Source organism: Arvicanthis niloticus, chromosome 1 (assembly GCF_011762505.2).
Source record: "Arvicanthis niloticus isolate mArvNil1 chromosome 1, mArvNil1.pat.X, whole genome shotgun sequence".
NCBI lineage: Eukaryota > Metazoa > Chordata > Mammalia > Rodentia > Muridae > Arvicanthis > Arvicanthis niloticus.
This window is the reverse complement of record NC_047658.1, coordinates 17,602,925-17,622,069: the sequence shown is the minus strand read 5'-3', so window position 1 is coordinate 17,622,069 and position 19,145 is coordinate 17,602,925. Positions and strand designations below refer to the sequence as shown.

The 19,145-nt window shown below is 49.1% G+C and overlaps 1 protein-coding gene and 1 long non-coding RNA gene across 3 annotated transcripts; one reads left to right on the top strand and one right to left on the bottom strand.

The window, feature by feature from the left end:
• Positions 1-7,266: 7,266 nt before the first annotated feature.
• On the bottom strand, positions 7,267-18,002 carry Ctu1 (cytosolic thiouridylase subunit 1). 2 transcript variants are annotated; one of them, XM_076932962.1, is made up of 3 exons: positions 17,869-18,002; positions 9,855-10,397; positions 7,267-9,088 (listed from the first exon to the last, which is right to left on the bottom strand). In XM_076932962.1, the coding sequence occupies exons 2-3, from the start codon at positions 10,360-10,362 to the stop codon at positions 8,448-8,450; spliced, it is 1,149 nt and encodes a 382-aa protein (XP_076789077.1). In that variant the 5' UTR covers positions 10,363-10,397; positions 17,869-18,002; the 3' UTR covers positions 7,267-8,447. The 2 variants fall into 2 exon arrangements, with proteins under 2 accessions (XP_076789077.1, XP_034350765.1); XM_034494874.2 differs by lacking the exon at positions 17,869-18,002 and adding an exon at positions 13,463-13,588.
• On the top strand, positions 13,677-16,174 carry LOC143442070 (uncharacterized). The gene is made up of 2 exons (XR_013109975.1): positions 13,677-14,058; positions 15,261-16,174. It is a non-coding gene; the product is annotated as an uncharacterized LOC143442070 (long non-coding RNA).
• Positions 18,003-19,145: the final 1,143 nt, after the last annotated feature.

Genomic DNA, 19,145 nt, shown 5'->3' with positions numbered 1-19,145 from the left:
CCTCCCTCCCTCTGTTCTCCAACCTACCTTTCTTCCTCCTGCCTCAGTACTTACGATTAATGTTTATTAAGCACCCAAGTACCAGGGGCACCGTAATAAACAAAACTGACCAAATAAGAAAAAAAAAAAAAATCCTGCCTTGGATTCTGGAAGGAAAAAAAGAGTAAATAAAGGCAACGTGTAGCCGGGCGGTGGTGGCGCACGCCTTTAATCCCAGCACTTGGGAGGCAAAGGCAGGTGAATTTCTGAGTTCGAGGCCAGCCTGGTCTACAGAGTGAGTTCCAGGACAGCCAGGACTACACAGAGAAACCCTGTCTCGAAAAACCAAAAAAAAAAAAAAAAAAAAAAAAAAAAAAAGGCAATGTGTAATTACAATAATATGTCATATAATCTTAGAGACTATGTGAGAAAAAGCAGGGGCTGGAGAGATGGCTCAGAGTTAAGAGCGAGCATTGCTCTTGCAGACACTGGAGTTTGGTTCGCAGCCACTTTAGGCTGCTCAGAACTGCCTATAAGGCCAACTCCAAGGGATCCGATGCCCCACTCTGGCCTCTTAGGATGCTTTACTCATGTGCACATACACAAACAGACATGCATGCCTACACATAATCAAAAATAATAAAACAAATATTTTGTTAAAAGGGAAGCAGGACGCTTTGGGGTAGAAGGGTCTGGCAGATGCAAGACCACAGGGAGGCTACTGTATCTGGAGAAGAATGGAAATCCAGGGGGCGTCATAGAAAGTCTGTAGACACTGTCTCCTGTCAGTATTACAGACTGGGAAACGGAAGCTGGTTGAGAGGAAGTTCCAAGTTTACCTAGCTGAGAAGAAAAGGAAGCAATGCACAAAACCCACAACTGTCCCGAATCTTTCTTCTGGCCACCCCAGGGAAACTGCCAACTGCGTCAGCACACTGTTTATGCGACCAATGAGATTTCACGTATGTTGAGCAAGTTAGCGCTGGATCCGCCCCTACCTGCGCAAGAACGGAAGCATCCTGGTGTCGTTCTGACCCTCCATTGTACTAGACAAGGAAGTCAAGATGAAATCAGAGCTCACGTGCTCAGGGTTGCACAAAGCCATGTGGCCACATGGGGATCTGAACCTACATGAAGGGCTCTTCCCAGCTGTAGTTGGGAAATATTCAAGTGGACGGTACAGCCAGTAAGTGGTGAGATTAACCCCAGATAAGAGGAAGGACGCCCATTCCATTGTCCAGGGAAGGAAGAGGGAAGGGCGAGGCTCTCTGTGGGGCGTGGGTCAGGTGGCAGGAAGCAGAGGACGTGCTTGTCTAAAGGCTTGGATGGTTTTTTGTTTTGTTTTTGTTTTATTTTGTTTTGTTTACTGAGAGAATTCACCCAGATCATCTTCAAGACCACACACACGCTCAGATGAGGCAGGAAGTACTGGAAATGACTGGGAATTGATGCCCAGGTTCCTGCAAGGGCACTGTTTTTGGCAAGTGGCTAGAACAAGGAAGCCAAGAAGGCACCTGCATTGATGCTGAGCCAGGGGAGTTGAAGATGGTCAGGGACTAGGTTGGGGTGAGAGAGAAGAAAAGACAGGAAGGCTTGGTGGTGGGACCTGCCTTGGGAGGGACAGGTGTTTGGGGAACAGGAGATCAGCTATGGGTGTGCATCTACAGCACCCCCTAGAAATGTGCCTCAGAAGGGGAGTCCTTCCTGGAGGAGATAAGAGGCCCAGCTGGGCTATGGAAAAGGGAGTGGGGGGTGGGAGAGGCAGTCTGTGGCCATGGGAAGATTATAGACCTCTAAAGTTGGTAGTACTTCCGGGTTCTTGATCTTATATTGACAGGTGCTGGGTTAGGCAGTATATAAAGGACATACCTTGACCCCCTGCATCTTCTCTGGGGGTCCAATAGACTCCTGCTTGCTTGTTTGTTTGTGACAGTGTCTCGAGTACCCAGGTTGGTCTTGAACTCTGTACGCAGCTTGAACTTCTGCTCTTCCTGCCTCCACAGGTCTGATTTCTTTTGGAGGTGGCGGTAGGGACTCTTCCCTGTGTTAGGTCTTAATTCTCCTTACACATGTTGACACATATTTTACAGGTGAGGAGACAGATTTGAGTCCCAGCCCTCCTGACTCAATGTCCCTCTCTGGCTCTAGGACTCATGTGGCTCTCTGATTACTCAGACTCCCCCGGCAGAGGATGTATCTATGGAATCCAAAAGAGGGTGGTGTCGGATGTCCTGGAACTGTGGTTTACAGGTGGTTGTATGCTGCTTGAGGTGGGTGCTGGGAACGGAACTCCAGTCCTCTGGAAGAGCAATACGTGCTCTTAATCACTCGGCCATCTCTACAGTTCTATCTCTAGATGTTTCTAAGTCAGCAGCCACCCGAAGCTGCTAATGCCTGCTAACACTGGGCATCCTTCATGGTGGTGGATGCCCTCTGATTCCTCCGTCTGTGCTATATCCTATTTATTACTGATGAAGCTCCATGGTCCATTAGAACCCAAACTGTTTCTCTCCTCAGCAGCTTAGGTCAAAGGCTAGGAGTAGTCTCTAGGTGCTGACCACATCCCTGTCTCCCAGCATTCTCTGTGTAGCAGCTGTGGTCTTAAAGCTCAAAACAGCACCTTGTCAAAAGCTGCCTAAAACCTAGCTAAGTCCTTGCTGGAATTATACTAAGTTCCAAATGCCCCAGGCACCAGCATCTAGATCTTTCTTACCTTCCACCCTTACCTTCCCACTATGTCCTCTGCCTCAGACCCCTGTGTTTCCTTGATGTCCTCAACATGGATGGTGCCTTTACACCTCAGGGACTTTGTCATTGCTGTTCCCTCTGCCTGGGACATGCTTGCTACCCCCCCCCCACACACACACACACCTATGCCATCCCTCCAATCACCTTCTCTGAACTGTGCATTCTCTTCTGTCTCTGCCTTTCTCACACTGCATGCAAGCATTTATCACTGTCGAATGTCCTTCATTGTTTTTATTTACTTTTTTATTCAGAATACAAGTCTGTCTCCAACAGCTTGAGTGTCAGCTCTGATGAGGAAAGATGTTCAGCTCAGCCCCCTCCATTAGAACCCTCATAGAAAGAAGGAATGTGTCTCTCAGAGGACTCACCCTGTCAACCAGTGAATCTACAGTATTAATCTAGTGTCTGGTACATGCGATGGGGTTACACGGGAGCAGGCCAAGCAAACAAGATCATCTCCAAACCTAGTTCTAGGTGCGCCCATCATTTTTTTTCTCTTCAGACTTGAAATCTGTCTCATTACTCAGCTTTGAGACAGTATACAGCTGAAAAAACAAGCAAGCAAGCAAACAAACAAACAAACAAACAAACTGTAGAGTGATTGCTGGAAAAGCCTAACATGGTCAAGTCCCAGGAGATAAGGCTTCTGAGCTCAGGGCATGGGATACCTACCACTGCATTAAAAAAGAAGACTGGGTTCTCTGTGTTTCAACAAGGGCGGGGGGCAGGGGAGGCGCAGGCTTCCTTCGGGATGCCCAGCTCTTTTCCCTGTCTCAGCAAGCCCTTGGTCTCTCCAACACCCTCCAGTATTTGCTAAGCCCACCTGAGTGGAAAATCTGTTCCCTTGGCTTATCAGGAGGGCATCTCTTGTATTTATATCATCTTTTAACAGACTTACTTATTTTAAATTGTGAGTGTGTGTGTGTGTGTGTGTGTGTGAGAGAGAGAGAGAGAGAGAGAGAGAGTGTGTGTGTGTGAAGGAAGCATGGGTGCCTTCAGAGACCTGAAGAGGGCATTAGACCTTGGATCTGGAGTTACAGGATGTTGACAACTGGCACACCAAACTCCAATCCTCTGCAAGGGCAGTGTTAGCTTTTTGTCTAGAAAACACAATAGGCAGTACTTGCTACTTGCTCTCAGTGGATAAGCTACCTCTCTGGCCCCTATTTACATAGTCTCTGAACTCACACAGGAGTTCTTTAAAACACACCTGGCGTCAGTAGGATTCACAACTCGTGGTGCAAGGTTTAAGCCCTTGCACCTGTTCTCAGCATGACCAGGTATTCCACACTCTCTCTCTAGTTCAGATCCTCAACCTGTGTGGGCCTGGTTGGTCCGTAGGCTCCATGGCCTCTCCCACAGAGCTCTTGGTGTTTTGAGACAGGACCTCCTCCTTACCATGTACCAAAAATTCATGATCCTTGTGCTTCTACCTCCCTGGTGCTGGGATTAGGGCTGCGTGTTCCAGCATACTTCATTTATACAGCGCTGGGGATGGAGCCCAGGGCTTTGTTGCTAAGCAACCTACCCACTGAGCCACATGCCCAGCCTAGTCCTGTCTGCCTTGAGTCTTTCCTGGCAGGCCCTGTTCCCAGCTAGAGCAGTGTTCTGCCTCCTGCATCTGGAGCAATGCCTCCCCACAGGGACAGGTGCCTCTTGTTGGGGACTCACTCGGGTCCACCATTTTACCAGACACCACTTCCCTCTCTCGTGCCTTTCCTGGCCTCAGTCTTACTCAGCTCTTGGGTCTTGGTTCAAACATCACCTCCGCATTCTATGACGCACCACACCGAGCTGGGCGCCCCACCTCTAGCCTCCCTTCTAAAGTCTCACAATGGCAAAGGTGACATGTAACCCTCTGGTCCTGACTTGTCAGTGCCTGCACCTGCTTCCTTCACTAGAGGGAGAGCCCACTGAGGGCAGGGACCAGAGCTGAGTCAATTATTTCCTCAGCAGTCTAGGCTGGGCCAGACTCAGAGATGTTAGGAAATGTCTGCAACCATGATTCTTATCATCCCCTGCTGGGAGAGCTTCAGGGCTTGCTTCTGCATCTCAACCCCTGCCCCTCACACTCTCTCCTCTGTCACCTCTATCCTGTCTGCCAGTCTCAGATTCTAGGTTAGCCATTCCCTCTTCCAGGAACACTTTCCAGCAGTCAGCCAATGACTGCCTCACTTTGTGTAGTTCTCTGCTGGGATTGGGCTGTCTCCCTTAGGCCACCCCTTTTCTGCATAAATGGACAGGACGCAATCCTCACCGACACCTGTCAGAATCGGACTGTTGCAGCACGTTACGTTGTATGCGCCTTCCTTCTTATGTCTTCTCTCCTTTTCTGGCCTCCCTCTATCTTCCCGGCCCCTTTCTTCTTCCTCTCCAGCCTTTAGGTTCTGTCCTGAGCGGTTTCTGCAGTTAGCTGCGGTACAGTCTCATGCTCAGAGTCTGTGCAAGGCAAGAACAGAAGCATCTTTGTGGAAACCCTTCCAGTTCCAAGGCTCTCTAGATTTGGAGGCCAATGCTGTCTGAGCCTGGGCTGGAGACCTAGTTTTGGTGCTCAGATGTGGTCACAGCGCCGTCTTGTGGTCAAAGGTGAACACAGCCCTTTTCTTACACCAGAGGCCCAAGAGTTGGGCAGAGTCGCTGAGATGCTCCAGAAACAAGAGGCGATCCGCTGTGCATACATTTGGAAGCCTGTCCTCTGGCTTCCAGCTTAAGGACCTAGAGCCCCTGCTCCCTCCCTGAGTCACAATTATGTGAGCCTGAGCAAGTTACTTCACTGGGTTGCATGTTCATCTACCATAAATGAGTATTAACCAAGCACTACTCTCATATTACTGCACTAACCAGGGAGGAACGCCCTCTTGGCACGGGGCCAGCCCCACAAGCGGGGAAAACTTGGAGTTATGCAATCTGCCTAGAGAGTCTTCAGTTGCCCCCTAACCGCCCCCAGCCCCTCCTCTGCTCCCCCATCCCTGTCCACAGCCAATTCTCTTTACAGCAGCCAAGGGATTTTTAAAAAGCGGTTATTGGATGGACCCAGAATAAAAGCACCCAGGAGACTGGCTTTCACTGTTAGAATAAAATTCAAGTCTTGACTCCACACACCTGGTCCAGCTGCAGATGCCTTGAAGAGATCAAGGTTATTCCTGTACCTTTATACCCTAGCTCCTCTTCTCCAAGATACTTTTGAAATTTGTCTCTCCCCTCCCCTCCCCAACTTTCTTTATATGGGTTACTGCTCAAAGGTCACCTCCCCAGAGACCTTTCCTTCATGGCTTCTTCATCCTTCCCTCTACTCTATTTTTAACAAACAAACCTTTGTGCTGGGGATGTAGCTCAGAGATAGATTATCTAGAATGCCCCTGTAAGGGGTTGAGGGTGTGGCTCCGCATGTTAGGTCCTTAATTCAATCTCCAGCATTTGAAAAAGAAAAAAACAAAAAGTGACAGTCACAATCACCTGATGTTATTTGTTTGCACATTGTCATTTTCCCCCCGGGGCTGTAAATTCGTGGAGGGGCTCCTGTCTCTGCCCATTGGAGTTTCTTGGCACCTGCAGGAGGACCAGACAAAAGGATGTCCAATATTTGCTGAATGAATAACTGACCTGGTGCTTTATAAGCCCAGGAGAACCTGATGGAGGAAAGGAATTCACTTCGGCCTTTCAGCCCTATCTTAATTCGGAAAATAGGGACCTATTTTCAAGGAGCAAACAGGTCATTTCCATGAGGACAGGGCCACAGAGGCTAAGGAGCACCCTCTGCACCTTGAGGTGGGACCTGACACCACCAAGTCTCTTCTTGGGGAAGTTTCCTCAGCCTCTCAACTTCCTAATATGGCAAGGCAGCAGTCAGAAGCCTGGAGCCCCCTGGTGGCCAATCCCAAGCATGCAGTGTCAAACTGGATATGATTGGCCAACTACTTTGACAATTGGACTCTCATCTCCCAAGATGGGAGTGAAGGCAAGACAGTTCCATTGTCACAGTAAGAAATGGCGGCTTAGAAAGGTTAAGACAGAACACAAGTTCTGTCTCCAAAGTCCAACCTTGGGGTGCTATCCTTACCCACAACAGATACCAGGAGTGGGTAAGGCAGTCTGAGATATATATATATCATATACACATATGTTGTATGTAAGGTAAGTCACCCTATTTTAGAGAGGACTGGTGACAACCCCTGTAGTCCTTGAGGTTGCCATGGGGAAGAAAAGGTACATATGAGCACCCCAGAGCAAAGATGAAGTCCCCTGGCTGCACATGGACACTCTTACTTTCCTATTGCTGCAATAAAACACCACAACCAGGGGCTGGAGAGATGGCTCAACGGTTAAGAGCACTGGCTATTCTTCCAGAGGTCTTGAGTTCAATTCCCAGCAACCACATGGTGGCTCACAACCATCTGTATTGTGATCTGATGCCCTCTTCTGATGTGAATGAAGACAGCTACAGTGTACTCATATAAATAAAAAATAAGTAAATCTTTAAACAACAACAAAAAAAAAAAACTAAAAAAACAAACAAAAACCAGTACAACTAAAACCATCTTGGGGAGAAAAGGTTTTATTTCAACTTACATTTTAGGTCACACTCCATTACTGAGAGAAGTCAGAGCAGGTACTGAGGCAGAGGCCATGGAGGAACACTGCTACTGACTGGTTTCCTCAGCCTGCTTTCTTACAGTATCCAGGATCACCTGCCTAGAGACAGGACCGCCCACAGTGGGCTAAGCCCTTCCACATCAATCATCAGTCAAGAAAATGCCCCACAGGCTTTCCTGTAGACCAATCTTACAGAAGCATTTTCTCAGGTGATCCCAGCCTATGTAAAGTTGGCAAAAACAAACAAACAAACAAACAAACAAACCAACAAACAAACAACACAGCCAGCCAGGACAGTGACCCAACAACCATGTGGAAACCACAAATTTGCTTTGGAATCTATCAGCTCAGCAGACCACTAGCTTCCAAAGACCCACAAACTAAGAGAATCATCAGATAGGGCCTAAGACCAGCAGAAGGGATTTCAGCTTGGCTGTAACCTGTCTACATGAAGTTCACACAGGCATATTTGACCAACGTCTTGATGAATGACTTTCTATTGTTCTAGGGCTGTAAATGTTTGTCCAACTGTTGCCACGGCAGTATTTCTGGGGCAACCACAATTCACGTACCCGGCCATGGAAGGTCCCAACTGGTTCAGAATAAACTTTCTCAGATACCCGTAGGTGCAAGAGCTGTGTGTGGATGAAAGAGGGACAGTGATGATTATGAATATTTCTATTACTTATGTGACTTTGTTTACCTGACGTGGGAAACAGAAAAGGAGGGCCTGGGCTACCTGAGCCCACAGAGACCCACAGAGGTATGCAGGAATGCATGGTTGTTGGTCCCTTCTCTCTTAGACCTGGCGACCCTGCCTGGGGCTCCCTGCATTTGTACAAGGTTCATGTTGCTGTACAGGGCACATCCCTCCATGGGGTACAGTCACTCCACAGGGTTCAGGTTGCAGGGCGCAGATCACTTTAAAGGTGTAGGCCACTGCATGGTATAGTAATCTGCGGGGCTCAAGTGGCTCTGCGGACACTCCACAGGGAAACAGGTCAGTCCCAGATTACAGTGCACTGAAGGGAAATCACTTCACAGTGTATAGATTACTCTACAATCGCAGGGCACTGGGGTACAATCACTTCCCTGGGCACAGGGCGATGTACAGTGCAGAGCTCAGGTCACTCTGCCACGGGGCTCAAGTCACTCTGCGATACACAGGTGGCTCCTGCCCGGTCCCCTCCATTCCCGCATGGGTTGGCTTCATCTTTGGGTTGCTTGCAGGAGCAGGGTCCTGGTGGGGCCACAGGGTCACTGGTCACTCGGCTTGGGTTCCCAGGCTGTGGCGGCTCAACTTGCAGCACCCGGCGGCCCTTGCCAATGGCCAGGCGCGGCAGACCTCGGTTGAGGCCATCTAGGAGCGCACAAGCCTGGCAGAGCTTGTGGCTGGCCAGCGCTCCGCAGCGGGCGCAAGTGCCCGGAGGAGGGGGCCTTGCTGCGGGAGCCAGAGCAAGGCGCTCTGCCGAGTGCACGAGGTCCAGCACGGCCGAGGGCCTGGCCGCCTCCAGGAGCTTAAGCAGGTCCCGAGCATGGCCACGGAAGGCCTCTGGGGCATACACACACTCCTCGGAGAAGTAGCGGAGGTGGCGGAAGTGGGCGTACAGCACCACCTCCTTCTGCGAGGCAAACTGCAGAGGCCTGCACCGGGGAAGTGCGCACCCCTCGCCCGTGGAGCCCAGCACTCCACCCCTCGCCAGTCTCCCAGCATCACCACGCAGGAAGTTCATGAGCACGGTCTCAGCCATGTCGTCAGCGTTGTGGCCTGCGAAAGAGAACTCAGGTGAGGGGGGGGGGGGGCAAAGAAGAGAAGGAAAAAGGGTCCCCGCTCATTTCCGGGTTTGAAAATTTACCAAAATCCACCAATCCCTGAGCCAGAAAACCCACCAATCGGGATTTGCTTGAAATGTCACCAATTCCTACCTTAGAAATCTTCACCCTGAAACTGCCTCCCCGTTAAATACTCTATATAAGCTTGTGCCCTGCTCAGTCCTCCAGGACTTCTCACTGGAGTAGAGGCAGCCACCTCCTGTGTCACTTTCAATCAATCTCTTCTGTGTGATTTATTGTGTGACTTTGTGGTATTCTTTGGCTCCTGACTGTCTGGATACCTTTCCCTTCAGAGCTGCAACACAGCACTTATAGCCTGTTGTTCCTGCCAATGGCCAGGTGAGGCCACCAGGAGTGCACAGACCTGGCATTTTTACATGAGGAGCCCCCCTCCCCCCCAAACCCCTGGACAACAGGGAAAGTGGAGAAGAGGCCAAGAATCCCTGGAGCCTGTAAAGGACCCTGTAGATCCCCCCTAAGGAGAAAATGTAAAAGGGACCATAGAGACCCTGGGGCCTGGGAGAGTGAGGGGGGCGTTGGAATACTCAGAACCCAGAGAAAAAAAAGAAGGGAGTGGAAATTCTTGGGGCCATAAGAGAGGAGAGAGGAGAGGGGAGAGGGAGACCCCACCCCATCCCACTCTCTTGCACTTCCTTGCACGCTACTCTTCTACATCTTTCCTGCTGCACTCCAATGCTCACCTGTCACAATGTGTGTAGCTCCCACAAGGCGTGCACCTTCCTCCAGAGCGCGCCTCCGCAGCACCCCGCAGAAGGTGCAGCAGGAGCGACTGCGGCCGGAGCCCGCGGTGCTGCGGGCCACGGCGTCCATCGTCCAGCCCCCAAAGAGATCTTCGTAGGCCACGATGGTGAGCGGCAGCTCCCATCTCGCCGCCTGACTGCGCACCGCCTCCAGCGCAGCATCGCGGTAGCCGCCGATGCCCTCATCCACGGCCACCAGGTGCAGGGTGATGCCCAGGCGTGGCGCAAGCTCGCGCAGCACGTGTGCCAGCACTGTGGAGTCCTTGCCACCAGAGGCACCCACGGCCACTACAGCGCCTGGCGGCAGCAGGTGCCCAGCAACCACAGTATGCAGCACCTCAGCCTCAAAGGCAGCACAGAAGCAGGAGCCGCACAGAGCCTGCCCAGAGCGTGGGCGACGGAGGGCAGCACGGGTCTTGTGACAGGAGAAGCACGTCGGGGCGGGCATCTTGGAAAAGAAGTGGGTCGCCTAGGATGTCTACACTGTGGAGGAGAGAGAAGGGAGTCATCTGGGGCGTCTAAGTGTAGGTTGATGGGAGAGAAGAGGGGAGCGGACCACACAAGATACCCAGAAAGGAAGCTGATCATTCAGGATGTCTGCACTTTGGAGCTGAGGGGAGAAAGAAGTGGATCACACGGATAGTCTGTGTTGTGGGGAGGCTGTGGAGACGGCATCCTACTGAGTGGCCCTTACACAGGGGAGCCCATGGGAAGAAAATGTCCTATACCAAGAAAATAAGAACCTGATGACAGGGTTTCAGGGAGACAGAGGAGAAGACATTCAAGAGATAGACAGAATTATGTCTGTTTTAGGAAATGGAGCAGAGTTTTGCGGTTACTCTTGCTACAGGCTTGATCATAGACAAATTCTAGGACTGGCCAGAACCCAGAAGAGCTTGCTATTCGGAAGCAGAGGGCTACGGATGTTTGTACTTTAGTAGGATACTTCAGGACCCGCATGCGGTCCTGATTACTTCCCCTGGAAGGCATGGCGCCCTCCTCTAGGCACGCAGAAACTGCTTGCATCTCCTCTCTCTACATCATCAGCTGTAATGAACCAGTAAACACTCTCCAGGCTCAGGCCTTCCCCCCTAGACCACCTCATCTCCAGCTTGGACTATCTGGGAGCCTCTTGCCTTTGAGAGCAGGTCAGGCTGTTCCTGGGATTTACCCACAATGATCAGAATGATCTGGCGAGTATTTGTTTACTGTCAGGAACGTCCATGAGACAGGACCAGTGCCACTGAACCCTCTCAAACAGATCTCAACTCTGACATCACCTTTCACCGAATACTGTCCTGCAGTGGAGCTCAGGCCTGTCCTTCCAGATGCTCAGACTAGAAGCCCTGATGTCTAGGACCACCCAGATCACTCATCCTGTAGGGGAGCCTCAAAATTCGAAGTCCAGTCTTGACTTGTTCTCCAGATGTCCCTAGTCCATCCTCAGAACTCATGCTCTGATCCCCTAAGAGCACAGCCAATCCTTTTGTGGCCCCAGGTGCAGACACTTCACACCTACCCCATAGCCAGCACTGTAGTAGAATTCCAGTAAATCACTGTGTCTGGGGTAAACTTTAGAGTGAAATGGCCGCCTTTCACTGTATCTAGAGTAGACATCAAAATGAATAGTTGTTTTCTAGAACAACTCTGTTCTTGAAGAAGTCATTGCAGAGAACAGTGATCGTTTTCTATTATCTATTTTCTGAAGGAGCTTTATGGTCTTTGCATGACCTTGGTCACAAGACAGTCCTGGTACACATGCAATGTCTTGCATTATTGAGTATGGCAAACAGTCCACAATAGGGACCAAAGTTGCAGGGGTGTGTGATGTTTCCTTCACAAAACATATAAATTAGAATAGGGACTTTGGTATGAGAAACCTATTTTACCCACCCCACCCCCCCGCATAAAAACAACTTTTGTGGGGAAAAAAAGGCTACCCCCACCTAAATCCTCACATACTATTTAGCTATGCAAAAAATTAATTTTAAATTAATTTTTTTCCATTTTAAAGAAAAATTTCAGTTTCATTTTCTGCTGCCCAAGAAGCATTTGTCCTAAAGGAGACACAACTTAGAGTAAACGCTAACTAAAGAGAGCCCACCATTCAGTTCATTGACGTTGGGCCTCCCGCTGCGTCAGAGCCTGATTATATTCCGTAGTGACCCTCTTTCTTCGATTGTCCTGCATAACTCAGAGCACTGCCGCAGCCGGCTTGTCCGGGTCACCGGTCTCTGCCCTGACCTCTTTTCCTTCACTGTCCTTTACACTGATTGCATATAACAACCTGCCGATCCAGCCCAGTTATCTTTTTGACAGTTCTGTGAATGATGCTAGCCCTTGCTGAATGACAGCCTAGGAGGCCCCGTGGCTCCTCCCGGAAATGCTCTCGAGTACCCCAGGAACACACCTTTCCTCTGACCCAAAGAGTTCTTTCTGATCACTAAGCCCAGCAAGCATCCCTCAGGACTCTCTTATCTCTCGTGGCTGAGCACTGCCCCTTGAAATGTATCCTCCTCAGCTGTTGACTCTATCCTTCCTCTTGTCTGGATTAGGTCCGCACCAGTGTCTCACCACTTCTCCCCAAGTCCTGCCCAGCAAGCCTAAGAATCATCTGGCTTGCCGGGCAGTGGTGGCGCACGCCTTTAATCCCAGCACTTGGGAGGCAGAGGCAGGTGGATTTCTGAGTTCGAGCCCAGCATGTTCTACAGAGTGAGTTCCAGGACAGCCAGGGCTACACAGAGAAACCTCTGGGGGTGGGGGTGGGGGGGGGGTGGGGAGGAATTCATCAGGCTCAGAGGTGCCTCCAAACGACCCACTTAGGATCTTAGCAGGGCACCTTTCAAGTGCTTCCCAAATCTGTCCCTTCTGCCTGGCTTATCTCTGTCTCCTGAGAGTACCCACCACCTTCTACTCAGCATTTAAGCAGAATGGCAGGTAAATACACTCTCTGTTCTCAGCCATCTAATCCTGTAAGGGTGTTGCTGTTGTAAGGAGTAGTTTACAGGCACATGCAGAAACAGAAAACCGGGAGAACACATCAGTAGCCCTGAGCTGATGGAGGGAACCAAGCAGATAGATACATCAGTAGTTTTTAGTTGATGGAGTGAACCTGGCTTATGTTAAATTAAGCATAATAATTAAATAAATATCTGGGATGATGAGGAAAGAATTGTATACAAACAGGCTGCAAACCCTAGAGGTAATAGCAGGCGTGGTGGTGCACGCCTTTAATCCCAACACTTAAGAGGCAGAGGCAGTTGAATTTTTCAAGTTACAGGCTAGCCTGATCTACAAAGCAAATTCCAGGGGTGCCTCCAGGTGGCCAACTCTCCTAAAGGGCAGAAGAGGAGTCTCCAGAACACATTTGACAGGGGCAAGAGAAGGCAGATGATATGTCACCACCAAATGAACAAAGCGGCCTGGCAAGAGACCAGACTAGGAGATCCTGGCCAGAACGCGAGTGCCAAATCCCTAGAAAGACTTTCAGCTCTCCGGTGGCACCACGGCCCCAAGCACGTCGGACCCGGGGGAAGAGGAACACTAACCTGAGTGGAATGGCTCTGCACTCTGCCTGCCACGCGGAAGCCTGGCGCGGAAAAAAAAAAAAAAAAATCCTGAAACTACAACTCCCATAAGGCCTTGTACTGCTTTGCCTTCGACTTCCAGAATGCAACAGCTCTAGAAGAGAGCTTGTAACTCTACAGCAGTTGGACTCCAATTCCCAGCAACACTTGAGAGTACGGCTTTCCTTCCGCCAAATGCTTCCCCAAACGCCGGACTCTGTAAGGCACACACCCGAGCCATGGAGTCTGAGCTGCGAATACTGCTGTTGCCCTGGCAACGCGAGGTCACCAGAAGGGATACTTGAAATCAGAAGTGGTTGAAATCAGAGTGGCTGAAATATAATTTCCTAGTTTTGTGAATTATCATACGCTTCTGCTGCTTGCTTGCTTCTCTATCTCTCTCACTGTTCCTCCTTCCCTCCCTCCCTCCCTTCTTCCCTCCCTCTCTCTTTTTTTCTCTCCTCAGGATCTTAACATGTAACCTAGGCTGTCCTGGAGGAACTAGCTATATAGACCAGGCTGGCCTTGAACCCAGAGACCCACCTGCTTCTTCTGCCTACAGAGTGCTAAGATAAAAGGTGCGTGCAATCTCTCCTCTTTCTGTCTTCCTTCCTCCTTCGTTAGAAAGGTGGAAGGAGTCCAGGATGACACACAGCTTTGTAACTATTCTAATATCAGTAAATTGTCGTCTTGTACTGTTTAAGGTCACCGGGAACCTGCCTCTGGAGGTGGAATTACCTGGCCCAGCCCGACTTTAGACCCAAGCATTTTGTTTTAAAGGTTTCTCCAAGACCACTTACTCAGTCACCAGCTGGCCCCCTGGTCCTGTGAAAAAGTGAAAGAGAATAGCCAAATAGCCTGAAAGTGGAAATGCTGTGTCCTTAAGAACAGGGGAGTAATTTCTTAGAAGAAAGATAGTGTATCCTAGAATACAGACGGGATGGGAACCATTCCCAGATACCTCATCCTCTATGATATCTGTGGTGGGAACGGCTAGCTGGGAGTCCATCTACCTGGGACCCTCTTCTTCAGGCAGATGCTCCTGCAGACTGGTGTGGTTCCCGGCTTCACGGGTCTGTTTCTGCTGGGTGTTTGTTCACGTGACCTGGTCCCCCGGGTCTTTCTGCAGTTTGCTATTTATGCACTTGAAATGAAAAGCACTCCTATCGTGGATCATTCTCCAGTTTCAGACAGCTTTCTACCGCTGAACCACACCCCAGCCCCTCACTAGGGGATTCTAGGTAGGGCCTGGATTAGTGAGCCACTCCTCCCAATAGTGCCAGTCCCTATGAGCCTATGAGGCTACTTTTATTCAAATGACCACAAATGTGTTACAAGTTGACAACCCAGCTTGACCATTACACTGAAGGAGGGAAAACCGATATCTGCTCACCATTGTTGTTTAAGTAGAAATTCTCACATGTCTGTCCCAGATACTGCATTTCCTGTGGCACTATTACCTTTCAAGAAAATAGCATACATTGAAGCTGGAGAAGCCTCAATTGAAGAGTTCTTAGTGTAATATGTTTAATATTTATACCCAATGATGACATATGGGGTGGGGGCTGAAATGAAAATGTGCTAGCTCAGCGACATAACTTTATTTTCTTACCTATGCACAAATTGTGTATTTACAAGCTTGATTCTACAACTAAACTGCTAGCTCTTTAGACATCTCTTTCTGTCTGTGTCATTCTACTGAGCTAGTCTGCCTTTCTCTTGAGGTCCTCCAAGCCCATGAATTCTTCTCTAGAATTCTGTTTTACCTGTGTCCTGCCAGGTGCTTCTCAGTTGTTCCTGCAAGCCCAGAGAGAAAATCCCCAACTCTGACCCAGAGCTTCTTCCATGAAACTCTTTCAAGCCAAAACAGAGAGCCACAAGGAGAGTACCTAGACAGAGCAGCTAGCCACCTCTCAAAAGTCCAATTGCTATAAAGAAGTCTCTAACTCCTTCTCTACAACCTTGGCAGGCTGAACCATGTCACCATCATAGGGGTTGGAGGGCTTCAAGTCAAGCAAGTAGAGGCTGGACCATTTCACCTTTATGGTGGGGCAGCTCCAGATTGTCCAACTGACTTTGTCTTGGGTCAAAGAGCAAAGACCACAAGACCTCTCCCAAGTAATTTGCCTTAAAATAGGCAGGAACTTTCCATACTTTAGCATTCTTATCTATGGAGACTTTTAGGGCACAAACTGCATCTCTTCAGGACACACCCAACTGCATCTGACAATGGCAATATCTTTCTAAGCTTCAGTACCAACCTCCTCTTCATCAGCATCCCAGACAAATTGACTCCAGCTAAGTAAAGGAAGGAGAGAGACTTTACCACACTACAGAGAATCAAGTACCAATACAGACATCTAGTTGATCCCCTCCATGAATGGTACCTTTCCTCAAGGCCGCCAGCTTGTCAGGCTGAGCAGGCCTGAACACACTGTTTACCCACTAGAGACGAAATAACAATGGACCTGGGAAGCTGCCTGCTTTGGAGACCCGAAGTTTGCCACAGGAGTAGAGTTGAATAGACTGCCTGCTGAGCTTGCTTGTTACACCTCCGCCTGCCTGTGATTAAGGATGCATACCCTTCACCCTCGATGCTGAGCTGAAGTGCCTAAGAAGACTCTTCTTGTGGGGGTTGGTCTTCCCCTTTTTATTTGATGGTCTTACATTAAACTTTGAGCCTTGATCAGAGAACTTTGTCTTGGCTTCATCTCTTCCCGCCCGTTTCCCTATTCTCAGCCTCTCTTACAGGTGAACCCGGTTCAGCTGTTGCTGCAGGAGGCAACACCTCCACAGCCTAAGAGCTTCAGGGGACAAGGGACTCAAAGGAGAGCTCATGAGTTGGCATACTTCAGCCTCAGTTGTCGACTATAAATTTAAGTTTTCTATGAATCATAATCAAATATCCTGCAACAGGTTGGCTATGGATTTAATTCGGTACACACCTGTTGAAGACCCCCATACTCGGGAGACCCTTCCTCAAGCCTCCGGAATCGCGACCACCCAAAGATCACAAGAAACCATACCTGGATGCAATCAGCAGAGGTTTATTAGGGAAAGAGCTGGCAGCCAGCGGTCTGACCAGGTACTCGTGCTGGAGTCAAGGTCCGACCCCCTCGGCCAGTCCTTGGAGGGTTTTAAAGGGAAAAACCACAAACCAGGGGAGTGGGATGGGGTTGTTAAAGATACAAAACATGAAAACAGTGGAACAATTCAGAGGTATTCACTCTAAATGATTAGTGTCATGTGGAAATCGCCCTGCATTCTTCTCAAAAATGTGGTTTTTACCATGCCATTGTGCCCTATCCGGCCATTTCAGATTGCTATCTTTACTTTTTCCGGCTATAGGGCTAGGGCCCCACCTAGGTGGTAGCATCTTTATCTGTAATCAGGAATGTCTTCCTGCCTTGGGCGAGGCTTGAGGAATGTAATCCAGCAAGTGTCCTTCACCTGGAAGGTGAAGGCCTGAAATCTTATTTTCAGTTCTGTAAGGCAAAAAATCTACACATATTTCATAAAATGGCCTTTATAATTTTTCACTCTACACTGTAATCTCAGCTTGTGGGATGTGGTGTAAGGCCCACTAGAAAAAGAACTCACGATCCATGGAGAACTGCAGACGCACCCCAAATCACTCACGAGAAACACAACTTGATGCAAACGCAAGAGGTTTACTGGCTAGCCAGGGCTGTCTTCCCTTCAAGCCCGCGCAGGGGCCAAGAGATTCAGCAGCCCTGAACAAAAAAAGTTTACAGCTTTTAAGGGTGAATCTACAAACCAGGTGGGGGTGGAGTTAGGGAAGGGGGAAGGCTGAGAGTGGAGTTAGGGAAGGGGGAACAGGTCACTAGGTCATCGGTCATCGATACATTTGATCTCAAATTCCTAAGATGCATGGTGTGTCACTTTATAATTGGCTATTTTGAACTAGTTTCACACTATATATCATGAGCTCCAGTTCAAGGGGGTCAGGCTTATCTCAAACTTTTAGCATCCTGGCACCAACTGTCTCAGGGCTATTAGTTCAAAGCGCGGCCAGGCTAATCTTGGGCCCATAGCATCCTGATACCATGAATCTTAAGGTTTGTTTAGTTAGGGCCATCTGTTCAAATGGTCAGCTAATTTCCTGGGACTGAGGCAACACAGTGTTTGACTTACAGGTTTTTATGTCTTTGCTTTTAAGAGTAGGGTTCAGGGGATCAACTTATGATTTTTCTATCTTTCAGTGGGAGCGGCAGCATCTGGAGCTTAAGGTCATCTGTGGCTACATAGTGAGCTTCAGGTCTGCCTACATTCCATGGAGCTTTATCTTAATCAGTGAATAAATACTATCCAATGTTGTCTGTTTAGTACAGTGTTTAATTACTTGGAAAAGTAAATTGTCGTCTTACCTTTCTGTATTAGTCACAGATCCTGTGGGCTGCTGCTTTGCTCATCTTGTGCTGAGCATCGAAACTTATCTGCATCTTCAGTGATTCGAATCAGTAAGGATGCACTTGGCTTCACTGCGGCTCCAGTTTTGCTCTGGGCTCTTTCAGGTATAAGATTCTTGGGAGCCTTAGCTCACAGGGGACCTCCTGAGTGAGCCAGGCAGAGTTGTGAGTCAATGCAAAAAGCAAGAGGAATTTTATTGTTCCAATGCATTGGGGTCGTCCTGTACCCGAAGGAGAGGCAGCAACCCCTGGTAGCCCGTTAGGCCATTTTTTATAGTTTTTAGGGGAGCAGCGTTAGGCACAATGTGATTGGCAGAACAGTGTGACTTTTTGAACTGATTGGTCTTTAGAGAATGAGGTGGCAGCCGGGCAGTGGTGGCACACGCCTTTAATCCCAGCACTTGGGAGGCAGAGGCAGGTGGATTTCTGAGTTCAAGGCCAGCCTGGTCTACAAAGTGAGTTCCAGAACAGCAGCCAGGGCTACATGGAGAAACCCTGTCTCGAAAAACCAAAAAAAAAAAAAAAAAAAAAAAAAAAAAAAAAAGAAAGAAAGAAAGAAAAGAAAAAGAAAAAAGAGAATGAGGTGGCAAGGGTTGGTCCGTTCTGTGGAATGTGTCTATGTGCTCTGGGCCTTCCCCACCCACAGGTGGGTTCCCTCCCTTATGATCTGAGGAATGTTAATCAGTCATCCAGTAAGTGTCCCATGACCTTCCCAAAGTTCCTGAGCTGACCAGGAATGTTAATTAGCCTCTGGGGGGCAGGGGGGGGGGAAGAGGGTAGACAAGTGTTCCAAAGTTCCTCTTCACAGGAAGTTACACTTGAGAAGGCAACCTTTGCTGGAGGCTGGATGGTTGACCTCACTCACCCACAAAAGCTACTCTCCATAAGAGGCCAAAAGTTTCTCAGGCTTCTAGAAGCCCCGTAAATCTATGACTAGGGATGGAGGTTGAGCTATTGGGGCCTCTAAGCCTCTCATTCTCCACTTTCAACTAGTCAACACAGCTATAGGCAGACTAGGGAGACATCTCGTTCAGTAAAGTGCCTGCTAAAGACCCGAAGCCGGTCTGCAGAACACACATTCTAAAAATCTAGACATGGTAGCATGCACTTGTAATTCCAGACTCATGGAGAGACAAAAAGACCCCTGAGGTTTATTGGCTAGCCAACTAGCCTACTTTTAAAGCTTATGTCTGAGAAGCCCCAGGTCAATGAGATTGTCCTCTGACCTCCACTTG

Excerpts from the sequence above, each read along its gene's own strand:
- Ctu1 (XM_076932962.1), bottom strand. The coding sequence starts at position 10,362 with ATGCCCGCCCCGACGTGCTTCTCCTGTCACAAGACCCGTGCTGCCCTC. Across the intron at positions 9,089-9,854 it reads AGCTACACACATTGTGACAG|GCCACAACGCTGACGACATG; the intron begins GTGAGCATTGGA and ends TCTCTTTCGCAG.